At 40.4% G+C, this 13244-nt stretch overlaps 2 protein-coding genes across 2 annotated transcripts in view; one reads left to right on the top strand and one right to left on the bottom strand.

The window, feature by feature from the left end:
* Positions 1-3472, top strand: part of TARBP1 (TAR (HIV-1) RNA binding protein 1) — a 32305-nt gene extending 28833 nt beyond the window's left edge. Inside the window, exons 27-30 of the mRNA XM_066178802.1 lie at positions 143-334; positions 1280-1404; positions 1888-2024; positions 3093-3472. Coding sequence (XP_066034899.1) covers positions 143-334; positions 1280-1404; positions 1888-2024; positions 3093-3258 — 620 coding nt within the window. The 3' untranslated portion in view covers positions 3259-3472. The remainder of the gene's footprint in view (positions 1-142; positions 335-1279; positions 1405-1887; positions 2025-3092) is intronic.
* Positions 3473-3878: 406 nt separating this feature from the next.
* Positions 3879-5867, bottom strand: COA6 (cytochrome c oxidase assembly factor 6). The gene is made up of 2 exons (XM_066180446.1): positions 5598-5867; positions 3879-4510 (listed from the first exon to the last, which is right to left on the bottom strand). Exons 1-2 carry the CDS (start codon positions 5739-5741, stop codon positions 4415-4417), a joined length of 240 nt encoding a protein of 79 aa, XP_066036543.1. The 5' UTR covers positions 5742-5867; the 3' UTR covers positions 3879-4414.
* Between the last annotated feature and the right edge of the window lie 7377 nt (positions 5868-13244).

Raw genomic sequence — 13244 nt, 5'->3', positions numbered from 1 at the left:
TTGTGAGCAGAACATGTCCCATAAAATAAGAGATGGTGATGAATGGTATCTCCAGTATTACCATGTGGATCTTCTTCTTTATTGAAGCATTAGTTTGACTCCCACTTGCATATCTATATGAACATATATTTTTTTGTTATAGGTTCACATTCAGCTGAAGCAGACAGCCAGACAGAGTGGACTGATGTTCAGAAAAAGATTATACCCTGGAAGAACAGCACTCCTAGTTTAGACTTGGAAATGGCATGTCAGGATCGTGCTGCTAAACTTGGCAAATCAAACAGCAGACTGATTGTGGTGGCTTCACTTATTGATAAACCTACCAATTTGGGAGGTAAGGTTGATTGCACATTTTTCAAACTTTTCTTTTAGACCTTAGAGCACACTTAAATGATAAAAGTTATTTTCATGTTAATAATTGCAACATTATTTAAGTACTGGTCAGAAGAATAAATCATTATCCTGAAAGAAACTGGTAGCTAGAGAAAATCCTACCCACTTCAGAGAAAGGGGTCTTCTACAGCTACATTTTATAAGAGGGGGGGAAAAAAAAGAACTTACACATAGCATGCATTAATTAAGTAGAATTTTGCTGTAAATCATGCTCAGTTTCTTGCTGATTCTATATTTGCTACAATTGAGTTTTTCAACTGTGTATGCAAAGGGAATTATTTGCTTTTTCATTTATTTTCTGTAACAACTGAACAAATCTTGTAAACCTACAAGATTCTTGTATCTGTTGGACAGCAGAGTCCCATTTCCTGAGTAAGATTGCCTTCATGATGTGTCAGCTGTGACATAATAAATCCTGCAAATACTTTATTGCCATTGTGTTTGATGTTAGCAGTTTCAATAACTGCAGGGAGTAATCAAAAGCCCACAAGCTGGTGCTGTCTGCATTGTAAGGCTGTTATGTGTCATCCTCTTTCATTTAACAGGTACTGGATTTAAAGCTTAAGCTTGAGTGTGGATGTTTCAAACCATCCATGCTTGCTAAGGCTTGGACACTTACTTAACCTCTTACTTTGTGTAATTAGTATTATAAAAGCATGTTGTCAGACACAGTGCTTTTCTAATTTTTATCTTTTCTGCAAAGTTACAAAACATTTTTTTCCTGTAATTTATATGGAACAAGGTGTGGCTTGGAAGACCTGAAACTAATTAAATATAGATAACTAAAGTAGCCATTTCTCTTTTGCATTCTTTGTCATTTTCACTTGGTGTTCTGGCTTGGTGTTTATTTTCTACACAAAAATCACTTTATTTCTTGTTTTTGTAGGTTTATGTCGTACAAGTGAAATATTTGGGGCATCTGCACTAGTTGTTGGCAGTCTTCATTATATACAGGATAAGCAGTTTCAGCATCTGAGTGTTTCTGCAGAGCAGTGGCTCCCCCTTGTCGAGGTGAATGGAAACATTTTAATAGCTAAAAAGTGTACTCAGCATCTTCAGTTTGTCAGATGCATTGTTCAGAGTCTTACATTTTTTATCTTGAAAAAATTATCTTTTTGTTTAATGGAAGCTCCTGCTGTAATTTCTGACACTTAATCTTATATGCTGTGGGTCAATCTTATAACAAACAATTTAGAAAATACTTGCAATTTCTTATTGCTGTGATAAACTGATTATGACAGCTGTCATTGTTACATCTTTCTTCATGGTACTGGTGGGGGTATTTTGTGGCATTAACATAACTTTTTGTGCTACTGCTGAGGAGCTTTTAAAATGTTAAGCTGTGTATATGGACAGAGTCTTTGGGGGATAAAAGTAATTAATTTTAAAAAGTATCCAAGTAAATAGTTTTGCGGGGTTTTTTACAATAACTTCAGAAATTTAAAAAGGTGATATTTAAGTATTCTTGTATTTTTCTCTACTTTTAATGCACAGGTGAAACCATCTCAGCTTGTTGATTATTTACAGCAGAAAAAAACAGAAGGCTACACTATTATTGGTGTGGAGCAGACAGCTAAAAGTTTTGATCTTACAGAATATTGCTTCCCAGAGAAATCACTGTTATTGCTGGGGTAAGAGCACACACTGTTTTGTAAATCTACCTCTTGCAGTCAGAATTTGGTCATGTGAAAACCAAGTGACACTGGTAAAGGTGATTCTGAAATGGGAAATGATTATGGAAAGAGCAGTCCTTGGCTTTTTGTGCTAAGGACCACGAGGTATTGGTATCTACTGAATGACCCTTCTCATATTTAGTAACTCATCCATACACTGTAACACCCTTTTTTAAGGGTGAAGGTAGCAACAGCATGGGTTTTATTTTTCTGGGAGGGCTAAAGGAACCATCTTTCAGATTAGATATGTGGGGCCCTGGGTGTTTGGGCTGTGGTGAACTCAAGACTGATACACTGTACAACATCTAGATATAGGTCTGTATCTATATCTATTTGCAATATATATAATATTTTATTTTTTTATATATATGTATGTATATCTAATATATTGCAGATAAAAAGTCTGCAGTAAAGCACATACAAATGAGAAAGCTCCTGGCATTGCAGGGCTACTGAGTGAGACCAGGAAGAAGGGCCTGGCTGTCCTCTTAGGACAAAGTGTTTTTCCAACTTTTTTTATACATGGCTTGTCTTCAGAATGGAGTGCTCATAATCACTTTGTTCTCTTTTAATTAAAAACAATCATTTTAATTACCAGTAACTTCAGTATTCTCTGGTGTGCTCAGGTTTGACAATCCTTTGTGCTGAGACCTGAATGTAAAGTGGGCAGTTGAGTTTTCCTGCTGTGCCAGCAGCTTCATACAATGGTCATTTCACTATAGATGTGGAGTTCAAAAACAGAAGCAGAGTCTTTATGCTGGGTGCTCAGTTATTGCTGGACTAGTGAACTGAAAACTGAGTCTTCCACCAGGTTTTTTACATCAAAACTTAGGTCAGCTCTCTCCATGTTTTCTTTGTAATGTATTACTGTTTTTTTTAAAAATCATTTCTTGTCACCAGTTACCCCATAGGCAGATGCGCCATTTGTCAAAAGGTATTTGGATGCTGTTTTGACATTGGCTTTTTTTGCTTTCTGGAACACAAATGCCCTCTCTCAGATACAAGTTACTGCTTCTTTTTTACTAGAAATGAACATGAAGGAATCCCAGCCAACCTGATTCACCATCTGGATGTCTGTGTGGAAATTCCTCAGCAGGGCATTATTCGGTCACTCAATGTCCATGTGAGCGGAGCTCTGCTGATCTGGGAGTACACAAGACAGCAAGTGATCAAGCAAAAACAACAACAATAACTGCCCAGAGATTTGTGCCTTACTGTACAGCTGGGACGGCTTCCTACGGTGCTATGACGCGAAATTCTGAACAGATGAGATACAAACTCAGGGTGAACGAGAATTTTTAACTTTGCATGTTCTGTTCTCTGTAGTGTTCAGAGTGACTTTTAAATGCCTTAATACTTTACCTCCTTTAATTGTTGCATTGGAAATAAATAATATTTATATTGCATGTGGTGTGTGTTTTTGTGCCGAACGTCAGCGCAGTACTGTGAACAATGCCAAACTGAAAACACAGGATTTTTCCTGCAATCACTTTGGTGACTGCACTTGAAACTGAGGTCATGCCTTTAGCCATAGTATTAAGTGATTGCAGCACCTAGATATACTAGATTATATGATTTTTGGAAGGCAACTTCACGTACATAATTACATTCAATGCTGCTCCTTGTTTAAATGCCTTCCAGAATCATTTATTAATCCTGCTGTAAACAGTCTGTACCTTTAAATAAAGCTCCATCACTAAGGTAAGCCCATTCTACAAAAGGCCACAATGTGAGAATTGTGAGAAATAACTGGACACAGTTCTAGCAGAGATACTGACTGAAAACCTGTCACGAATGTAAAAATTCCTATTGCTTATAAAAAATGAGCATACTCAAAACAGAAAATTACACATCATATGCAAAGGATTGCTTTAGGTCTCCTAATGCCCACTGTTGTATAAATTAATATCTGAGTTAAACTGTATTTTAGAATACTTTGAAATACAAATACAAATTTTATTATACAACCCACTGCTTTTGACCAGAAAGGCAAGTTGGAATGGACTTTTTTATTTTAGGAAAAAGCTGGTTCACTTACTGAAAAACAATTTCATTTTTTCTTTTGAATATGTACATTGCAGTATTAAATAGTCATTCCTGTGAAACAATTTTACTAATTATACATTCAAACCCTTAAATTTGTGGACCACCCTACACCGTATTTCTTTGACTTAAACTCATCAGAAAGCTGTCCATGACCCTTTTTTTTAGCAGACACGAGAGTTGGCAACAAGAAGAGCAGTCTCCATTTCAGGGAGACTGCTACGTTACCAGTTCTTGCAGCTTCTGTAGCTCGCTCTGGCTTCTTCCTTCTGTAGTTACTCTCACTTGATTTGAGAGCAGAGTTCCTAAGACTTTCCAGCAGCTTCTGGAGGATGAAACCCTTCAGTTTCAAGCTTCTTTTTATATTTTAAAAAGTCTCTTCTTTTGTCGAAATGTTTAACCTGTTTGAAAAGAGAAACGATGTTCATTAAAAGAAACTAGCAAGAGGAAGGTGCTTTGTGTAAACAGTCGTTGGTCGCTGAACTTGAGGATTTTAATGCACTAGTTAGGAGTTTCTTCAGTTGAAGACTAAAGAGTGGCATGTTTAGTTTTTGGGGGTTCTTTACCATTTTAAAAGTGAACTTTAGTTTTTTTAAGTTCACCACCCTGTTACTTCATTAAGATCTTAGATGCTTTTCTCTTTTCGCTGCTTTGAACAAAAATTATTTGTGATGCAAAGGTAAGTTCAGCAGCTGTTCTATGGTATCACAGCCTAGGCAACCTCTGAGTTCAGTGTCTGGAACCACTGATGTGCACAGTGCAAAGCACTGCAGATGAGACCATCATCCCTAGAGAAAACAAACAGCAGACCTGCACTGTTCCAAGTGTAAGTCAGTGCAGCAGCTGTGAAGGTACTCAGGCTTTTTAACTGACTTCAGTCTACCACCTGCAACAGGAACTGTCCTGACCCTCAAACACCACTGTTACTAAAGCGCAGTGCCTTTTAAAAAAGAATTACAGCTTGAGCTCAGGCTGAGCTTATAGAAAACACACGAATTGGTTACACGCAGGCAGGTGCCTTACTGTGAACTTATACTGCATGGAAAAAAAGGTATTTTTATGCACAAGCTATCGGATGCCAGTCTTAAATATGCCATGCCCTGCACAGCCTGTGTGGCAGCTCCCTTCTGTACTGGCCTTTAAACAGGGATTTCTGGATACTTCTACAATATTTCAAGTATCTTCTAAAACTTTTTAATTAAAACACTAACCCTGTGTGTTTATCCGGAAGTTTGAGACCGTGTTTCCCTTTCTCTTTGTACTATACCCTTAACACCGCTTTTCTTAGTTGCCGGGCCAGTCAGGGCTGCGCTCAGGAGCTGTCCTTTCCCAGCCAGCCAGAAGTGTGCAAACCAAGCGACGCCTGACACGGCTGCTTTCTCTCCGGAAAGCTCCTGGCTGCCCAGCACTGCAGGGAGCTGAAGCTGCCATCCGCAAGCAGCGGCTGCATCCCGCCGCCGCTGCCAGGGATGCGCGCACGGTGCTCACCCACTGCTGCGGGCAGCGCGACTCGAAGGCCCGGCGCAGCTTCTCGCACTTGGCGGCGTCATCCCCGTGGCTGTCCAGGCACTGCCAGAACTCGTCCCGGGCCCCCCAGCACGCTTTCCTCTCCTCCATCGTCGGCGCCGCCATCCCGGCTGCCGCCCTGAACACCGCACACGGCCGCCGTCCGAGCGCTGCCCGCGGTGCCGAGGCTCGGCAGAGCCCCGCACGGCCCCGCACTCGCACCCTCAGCCGCCCGCCCGCGAAGGTCGCGCTCCGGAAGCGATCCCGGCGCTTTCCCGGGGTGCGGGCGGGCCCCGGCGTGTCCCTCCCTTCCTCCTCACCGTCTGTCCCGCCCCGCCGCTCCTCCCTCCCCGCCGCCTGTCCCGCCCCGCGGTGGCGGCGCGGACCTGGCGCGGCTGCCGCGCTCTGCCGGCGGCAGGGCTCCCCGCATCCCGTCCTCGCCAGGGCTGCTGTAGCCTCTCGGTCGGCAAAGAGATTTGGAACATCAAATAAAAACATCATCTGCCTGATGTGCTTTTCTGTACTTAGGTATTTTTGGGGTGTTTTTGTTTTGTTTTGGTGTTTTTTTGTTTGTTTTGTTTTGTTTTGTTTTTTCTTCTCGGTATCATGCTCTGTTGTCTAGCACACGATGAGCAGCTGTTCTTCTCGTGAGTTTCGTGCAGTGCCTCTGTTCAAAGAAACGAAGTGTCTCTGCTTTCCCTTTTGACGCATGACAGCTGGATAAAATCACTGTGTAAAATGTTCGGGGCCGGGACGAGTTTCCACGTGGTGTTTTTAAAGCCCTAAGGCGTTGGAACTCGAGTTCCAGTTGATGCCTAAAGTTTTAGCTTTCATGTGTTTCAGCTGCCCAGGGTTGTAGTTCTGAGCCTCATATTAAGTTCTGGTAAGCTCTCTTCAGAGAGTAGGTAGACAAAACAAATCCTTTTCCTGCTGAAGACCAGGGACAACTTTCAGCCCAAAAGCATAAGGGGTGGACTGAAGGGAGGAACAAGAAGGATGAGACCTCACAACCTGAAGCTGTAATTGAACAATTAAACCGCAATGTACAAATGGACCAAAACTTACAAAAATGTAAGACCTCGTGACTTGTTAGCCATTTTGTGACCTTCGGTGTAGCCCTGGCCAGGCTCTTGTCCTGCTCAAGGTGTATCCTAAAGGTCTTTCAATAAATACCTGCTTTATTCTTTCAATAAATACCTGCTTTATTCTCTCTGTCCAGTCTCTGTTTCAGGTCAGCCTTCCTCAGGCATCACAGTAATATTGAGCAATGGCATGTGGTCTGAGCTACTTCAGGCTTTGTGGATTTAATGAATTAGGGGGAAAAATAATCTGAGAGCACTTACAGCACTTTAAATTTGCCACACTTTAAATAGCAAAACAGTAAGGTAGTGACTGGGTGGAAGGCTGATAAAGATAGCATAGACATATAATGCATTTTTGACAGTTTTCCTTGTAGCATGGTTCTTCCTGAGAGCTGGTCCACTGATTTCATTCAGCATGAACAAACCACTCTAGAAAGGGTTCTTGGAATGGACTCTGTCACTGAGTCAAGCTGACTGCCCCAGTGAAAGAAAAATCTACCCATAGTCAAGGTGGTAAAAAGAGCAAGCGAAGCCTGGGGGCAGCCAGGTGGTGACCAAAGTCTGCAGCACTGGTAGAGAGTATCCAGAGGCACCCTCTGTTCCATTGTTTCATTTGGGACCTTGGTGGCATCTCCTGTATGCCAAAGAATTGGTGGTCTCCTTTTATGCATCAATTCCACCTGGAAATGTGGACCAGTTTTGCAGTTTTGAAAGCTATGGCACGTGTTCCCATAGTAACACACTGCACTTTTGGGAAAGGTGACGTTTTGGCATCTGGGAAGAGCCTAACTCTGCCAGCTGCTGAGCACTTGGCAGCTCCTAGATGCCCAGCTGTTTTTCCTAGCAGCTCCCAGAACGTCCGGCAGCTTTCCTGGGAGTTTGCTGGTAGACAGTGCTCGCTCTGGTGTGTGAGGCCACTCAGCAGTCGATTCAGGGGGTGGGTGTAGCTGTCACCCTGGCAATCATGGTAATGGTGGGTGGTGGGCATCCTTTCCTGGTCCTCCTTGCAGGTGGCTCACTCATCTTGGTACATGAAAGCTATTTTAGGAGAGGGACAAAGATTTGCACTTCTTCGGCAGAGCCTCCTCGTAAACCAGCCAGATCTGGAGGGGATTTTGTTTGTTGAAATGCCCAACCATCCCTTTGGAAGGGACACTCTTTTGGAATAACGTGAACGTGACTGCTGCTGTTCACTGTGTGGTTTGTAACACTTGTCCATGTGCTCTGCCCTGCCTATTTGTTTAACTGTCTTCTCTTTGCTACACTATGATAGGTGAGAGATAGAAGTGCAGTCATATAGTTTCTAATAATATAATAAGGGGTTTAAGGTGAGTTAAAGTTACTGCAAAAATAGAATTTCAGTTGCTTTTATGTTCCAAAGAATTAATGTCAAAGCAAATTTGTATTGTAGCTTACTTAGGATCCTTTTTCTCCCAGGCTTTTGCAAAGCCAGGTTTTACATGCATGAATATTGAAAAGAAAATTAATGTTAAGTCTCAAGACCAGACCATGTGATAATGGAATGTAATGATAGGAAATGCCAGTTGTGTTTTAGGTTTCAAAATTTATGATGTGTGTAAAGTTGTTTAGTTATTGCATTTATGAAACAGAGGGGATAATGTGATTATATATAATTAATCACAAAGCCCAAATAGCACATCTGGGATATTTGTGATAAATAGTTTATTCTTTAATGACCTGTAGCCTGAAAAGTACTCACTGGAGACAACTGTAAATAACTCTGTGTAATGGATATTAGGGAAATTTAGTGATATGGTTTTAGAAAGTGCGTGAATAAAAAACCCGCATAGATTCAGATAATAAAATTTTAATGACAATATTTCCATTTGGTTAAACTGCTGTCTATAAGGGAGTGGAGGTTTTTTGTTGCTAGTTAGCCAATTCTAAGTATTTATCTTTAGTCTTTTGTTTTCAGAAATCTGCCCAGGAAGTAATGAATGGGATATTTATAGTAATAGGCTAATATTCTAGAAAGATGGGAGAAAAAATTCCAGATTTGTTAGGTGTGCTAGTTGCCACAGTTGAAGCCTTTGAATTACATTTCCATTTAGCAGTTAGTGAGATACATGTTAAAGAAATAGATGCCAGTTTCCCACTGAAACTCTTCCCAGCAGAGTGCTGAAGTGAATCATGTGATGTCTATACAGTGGTTCAGCTCTCAAGCTCTTTTGTGCCTGTTCTTGCTAATTGGGATAGGGCACTGAGTGTGCTTTGCCTTCTAGTTAAAGCCCAACAGCTCACTCCTCACCTACATCCATACTGACCCAGTATTTAATTGACATTTGCCCAGCAGATTCTTCATTTGTAACTATAATGATTTCTCCTTTTACATTGGAAGCAATTAGTGTATTATTGGTGTCCCCATGATGAATAATAGAAGCACTCCTTGACGTACTGTAGCTGTGTGCTTATACCAGGAATTCAGTTAATTTCTTTTTCTTTCATTGAAATATTCCGATATATGATCATTATCAATGACAGATATTCAGGGAACTGAAATTAAAAACTAGTTCTTTAAGCAATATGGCCCTTTGTCTAACTGTTTATTTTGGTGCAAATAATAAAGAAATCTCACCTGAAGTACCCTGGGGAATTTTATTCTATAGTGGAATAACAAGAATTTTTTAAAAAACATTAAAAAATACGTAGTTCAAGAGAACCATATATTAAGATTCTTTCCCTCCTACCCAACTTCCTTCTTAAATGTCCATTAAAGATGTAACTCTAGCACCTTTTACTGGCACTTCTTGTCATCCCGTTCACTTTCATGGTTTTCACTTGGTTTCGGCATTTTTTCCTTTCTTTTTGTTAGAAAAAAAGAATTTCGGCATTTTTTCCTTTCTTTTTAACAAGTCCAAATCACTCCTGTTCCAAATTTAATGTTCTCGGTTTTTTCACTTGCACTGTTTTAGGTCATTTCTCCTTTCCTGATCGGTTGTTCAGCTTTGTTCTCTGATTGCAAGGCTTTGTTCCCTTTCTTGAAAGAAAGAATTTGGGTTAGGGCCAGGGTTTAGAGTTTTGGGTTTAGGGTTTAGGGGTTAGGGTAATGGTCAGGGTTAGGGTTACGGTTAGGGTTAGGATTTGGTTTAAAGGGTTAGTGTTAGGGTTAGGGGTTAGGTTTTAGGGTTTAGAGATGGTGTAAGGGTTAGTGTTAGCGTTAGCAGTTTGGGTTAGGGTTTGGAGATGTTGGTTATGGTTAGGGGTTAGGTTTAGAGTTTGGGGTGAGGGTTATGGTTAGGGTTAGTATTGGAAGCTTTCCTTTCAGAAAAGGGAACCAACTCTTCCAATTTCAATGAGGATTAATTGGGCGAGCTGTGGTCAATTTCTTTGCACTTCTTTTCATCCCCTTCACTTTCTTGGTTTTCACTTGGCTTCTCATTTTTTTCCTTTGTTTTTGATGCATTTGCATTCCTCAGATTTGTCTCCTGTCCCTGTATTTGCATTCCTTGCCTTGTTTCTGTATTTGAATTGGAGTAATTTTTACACGTTTTGGTCTGTTTCACTGCCCCTCATTTTATCTCAGTTCATTTTGTCGCAATCATTCCAGTTCCAAATTTAATTTTCTCGGTTTTTTCATTTGCGCTGTTTTTGATCATCTCTCTTTTCCGGAACGGTTGACTTTTTTCTCTTATTTCATAGCTGTACAGTGTTCCTTGCTATGCTTGGTTAATTAAAGTTATTATGAAAATCCATAATCTTTACAATGATTAATTTTACGTGGTTTTGTTATTAAAAAGGCATAAATCATCAAAGAAGCCTCATGAACTGCATACAGTAATTTCAAATTTGAAATATTTTAGATGTGTATACTCCACTTTCTGTGGACTTCTGCAAAGCGCTGCTCTTCATTATTTCATGAAGGAATAATATGTTTTATTTTAGTTTTAGTTTTGTGAATTTCTTTTTAACAATAGCATGCTTATACTTGCAATGAGTTTGAAAAATTTAGGTTTATGAAAATTTAGGCAAAAATCTCTGCATTAATGAAGAAGGAGGACTGTATGAGGAGAAGGAACACTAGCTTTTGTGGGATGGTCTTCTCAGATTAGTTCTCCAGATCCCTAAGATGTGGATTATCATGTGGGTTTGTTTTTTTAGTTGGTTTTTTTTTAACTGTGTGGTGGGATTCTAAACTTGATTTCTTCAGAAGACTCTCTGTGCTGGCTGTTGTGATGAGTATCCCTGCACTAGGGCGTGCCAATGTGAAGTGAACAAAGAGGATGCAGCACACCAGGGCTTGGGACACCAGGGGAGGGACAGAGGTAGGGACACTGCCCCAGCTTTCTGTGCACCTCCATGTGTACCAGAGGGCTGGCTGTGTGCATTCATCAAGAGCCATCTGTGAGGCTGATATGGAGACAGAGGAGAAAGAATGGACAGAATGGTGATTCTTCGCGTTCTCCAGGCCTGTGTTTGGTGATTTGAAGCCTGCTGAGCAAAGGCTTTCCTTGTCTTCATGACCTCTCATGGACATCAGTGGACTACTCTGTGGAGTGTGGTCTGAAAATCACTAGGTACCTTGAGGAGTAGTGATTATGTTGCAGAAAAAAAGCCCCAAAACTGGAGGTTTTGGATTCTTTTAGGATGATGAAGTAATTTACATTATTTGTAGGCACTTGTTTTTAATGCCAGAATTCCATTTTTGTTCAGTTGTTAGAAAGGAAGAAAACAGAAAAAGGAGTATTTTGGGAAAAGCGGGCAATGGTGGGAAGACTGACTAATTCCCACTCTTCTGTTGGCTCCTGCTTAGCAATTCTCCAAGCTGACCAAGGATGAGACAAGTTTGCTTTGCAACAATGTTGATGCTCAGCTTTTTGCAAGAAAGCTAGATGGGAAACTGGAAATCTTCCTGTTCCACAAGTAGACGTCAGTTTTCAAAGCTATGTAACTAGAAGAGGAAAACTCATCTTTTGAGTTTAACTGGATGTTTTCAAGTCTCTGTGACGTGTTATGTACTAAAGAAAGGAAGTGTTTCCTCATTCTCTCTAAGACTGAAGCATATCCTAAAATATTTTTATAAAATACCCATTTGCATTCTTGCATTCCGATATTGTATTTAACAACTCATCAGCTGCACCAACTACCTTATGTGCACCATAAACATCGTCTGAAATGTAGGTGTACTGTACCAGATGGGATTGCTTACACATGCACAAAGGCAGCATCATTCTCAAACATGGTATTTGTTTCCTAGGTCAATATCAATTTTCTTAGAAGCCAAGTTAGCAAGTGACATGCCTTTGACGAAATCCAAAATGATACAATGAAAGAGCCGATGCTTTGTGTACAAGTCAGGAAGGCATTTAAAATGTATGATTGGCAAAAAATCACCAGGAGACCATTATGAAGCTTACTCTGCTTTCTAAGCTGCAGCCATTAAAAACTTGGCAGCTTCAGAAGCCAAAGGGGCAGTGAGACCTGTTGCTGGGAGACTGGAAAACTACATTCACTAGCCCATAATATATGATTATAGCCAGGAAAGACAAGTTCACATTTTTGAATTATTTACTAATTCTACTGCTTGGAACTCACAGGAATCCAGGTCTTAATTCAAGAATCTTCTAAGTGTCTGGATCAGCTGGGGTATATGCAGAATCTGGAGTTTTGGTGTAAATATTTTGTGGAAGGTAGGCAAGAAAGCCCTCCCTTAAGGAAAGAAAAAATGTTGCTGAAGTCTCAGTCTCTCGGTTGACTTGTCCTTACATGTTAAAAGGAGTCTGAAGGATGGATGACTTTCTGCAGACTTCTCTTGGCTCTTTTTTTGAAATAATTGGAAACACTACACTTAGATTTTTGAAGTATTTTTGATGATGCCTTTTACCAAGGAAATGAAGCTACTATGGATAAAAGGACATTTTCTTGTGGGTTAATAACAGGCAGGAAATAGCAGGAAAAGATTATTGCCTAAAAGGAGAGAGATTACCAAAGGAGCTATGCTGAGGCCAGTCTTCTTGGTCACTGATTGATCAAATGATTGGTTCAAAAAACCCTTTACTGACAATACTTTTTTACTGTTTCAAGAGACTAACACTAAGAGGGGATCAGTCACAGTCATGTGGCCAAACAGCAAAATAGCTCTTTGATTGCTGTTGTTCCCAATCAATGCACTGGTGGCCATCTTGAGATGTTAGGGGGACTGAATCAAGAAGAGGAAGGAAACCTGTGGATAAAGAGCTGGAAAATTCAATTTCTCTTCTGAAGGGATCATCTGCTTCAGCAGTAGGATTAAAGAACTGTCTCTAGGTCATTGTAGAAAAATTGCATATCACAGGTTCCTAAGTACGTTGCTAGTGTGAGCTCCACACCCTCGCTTGTTTAAGCCTTTTCCAGAATTGCAACTCTCACTTAGAAGTTCCACTCTTCACTTGTGAGAGGTTGTTTGCATCCAAGTATATCTGTAAAGTAGTTGGATAAATACCAATTGCCATCTTCTTTAAAGTGATCTTGTGCATATATGGAGATCCCTCTAACAGTGTTTCAGGTAGAAAAGCATAAGGTTTATTATTTTCAGAAACATTGGTTTGAG

This window comes from Chamaea fasciata, unplaced genomic scaffold (genome assembly GCF_029207755.1).
Source record: "Chamaea fasciata isolate MVZ Bird 193981 ecotype frontalis unplaced genomic scaffold, bChaFas1.0.hap1 SCAF_3, whole genome shotgun sequence".
NCBI lineage: Eukaryota > Metazoa > Chordata > Aves > Passeriformes > Sylviidae > Chamaea > Chamaea fasciata.
This window is presented reverse-complemented; position numbering and strand designations above follow the sequence as displayed.

Coding starts and splice junctions, on each gene's coding strand:
- COA6 (XM_066180446.1), bottom strand. CDS start 5,741: ATGGCGGCGCCGACGATGGAGGAGAGGAAAGCGTGCTGGGGGGCCCGG. Junction 4,511..5,597: donor CGCGCTGCCCGCAGCAGTGG/GTGAGCACCGTG, acceptor CTTTTCAAACAG/GTTAAACATTTCGACAAAAG.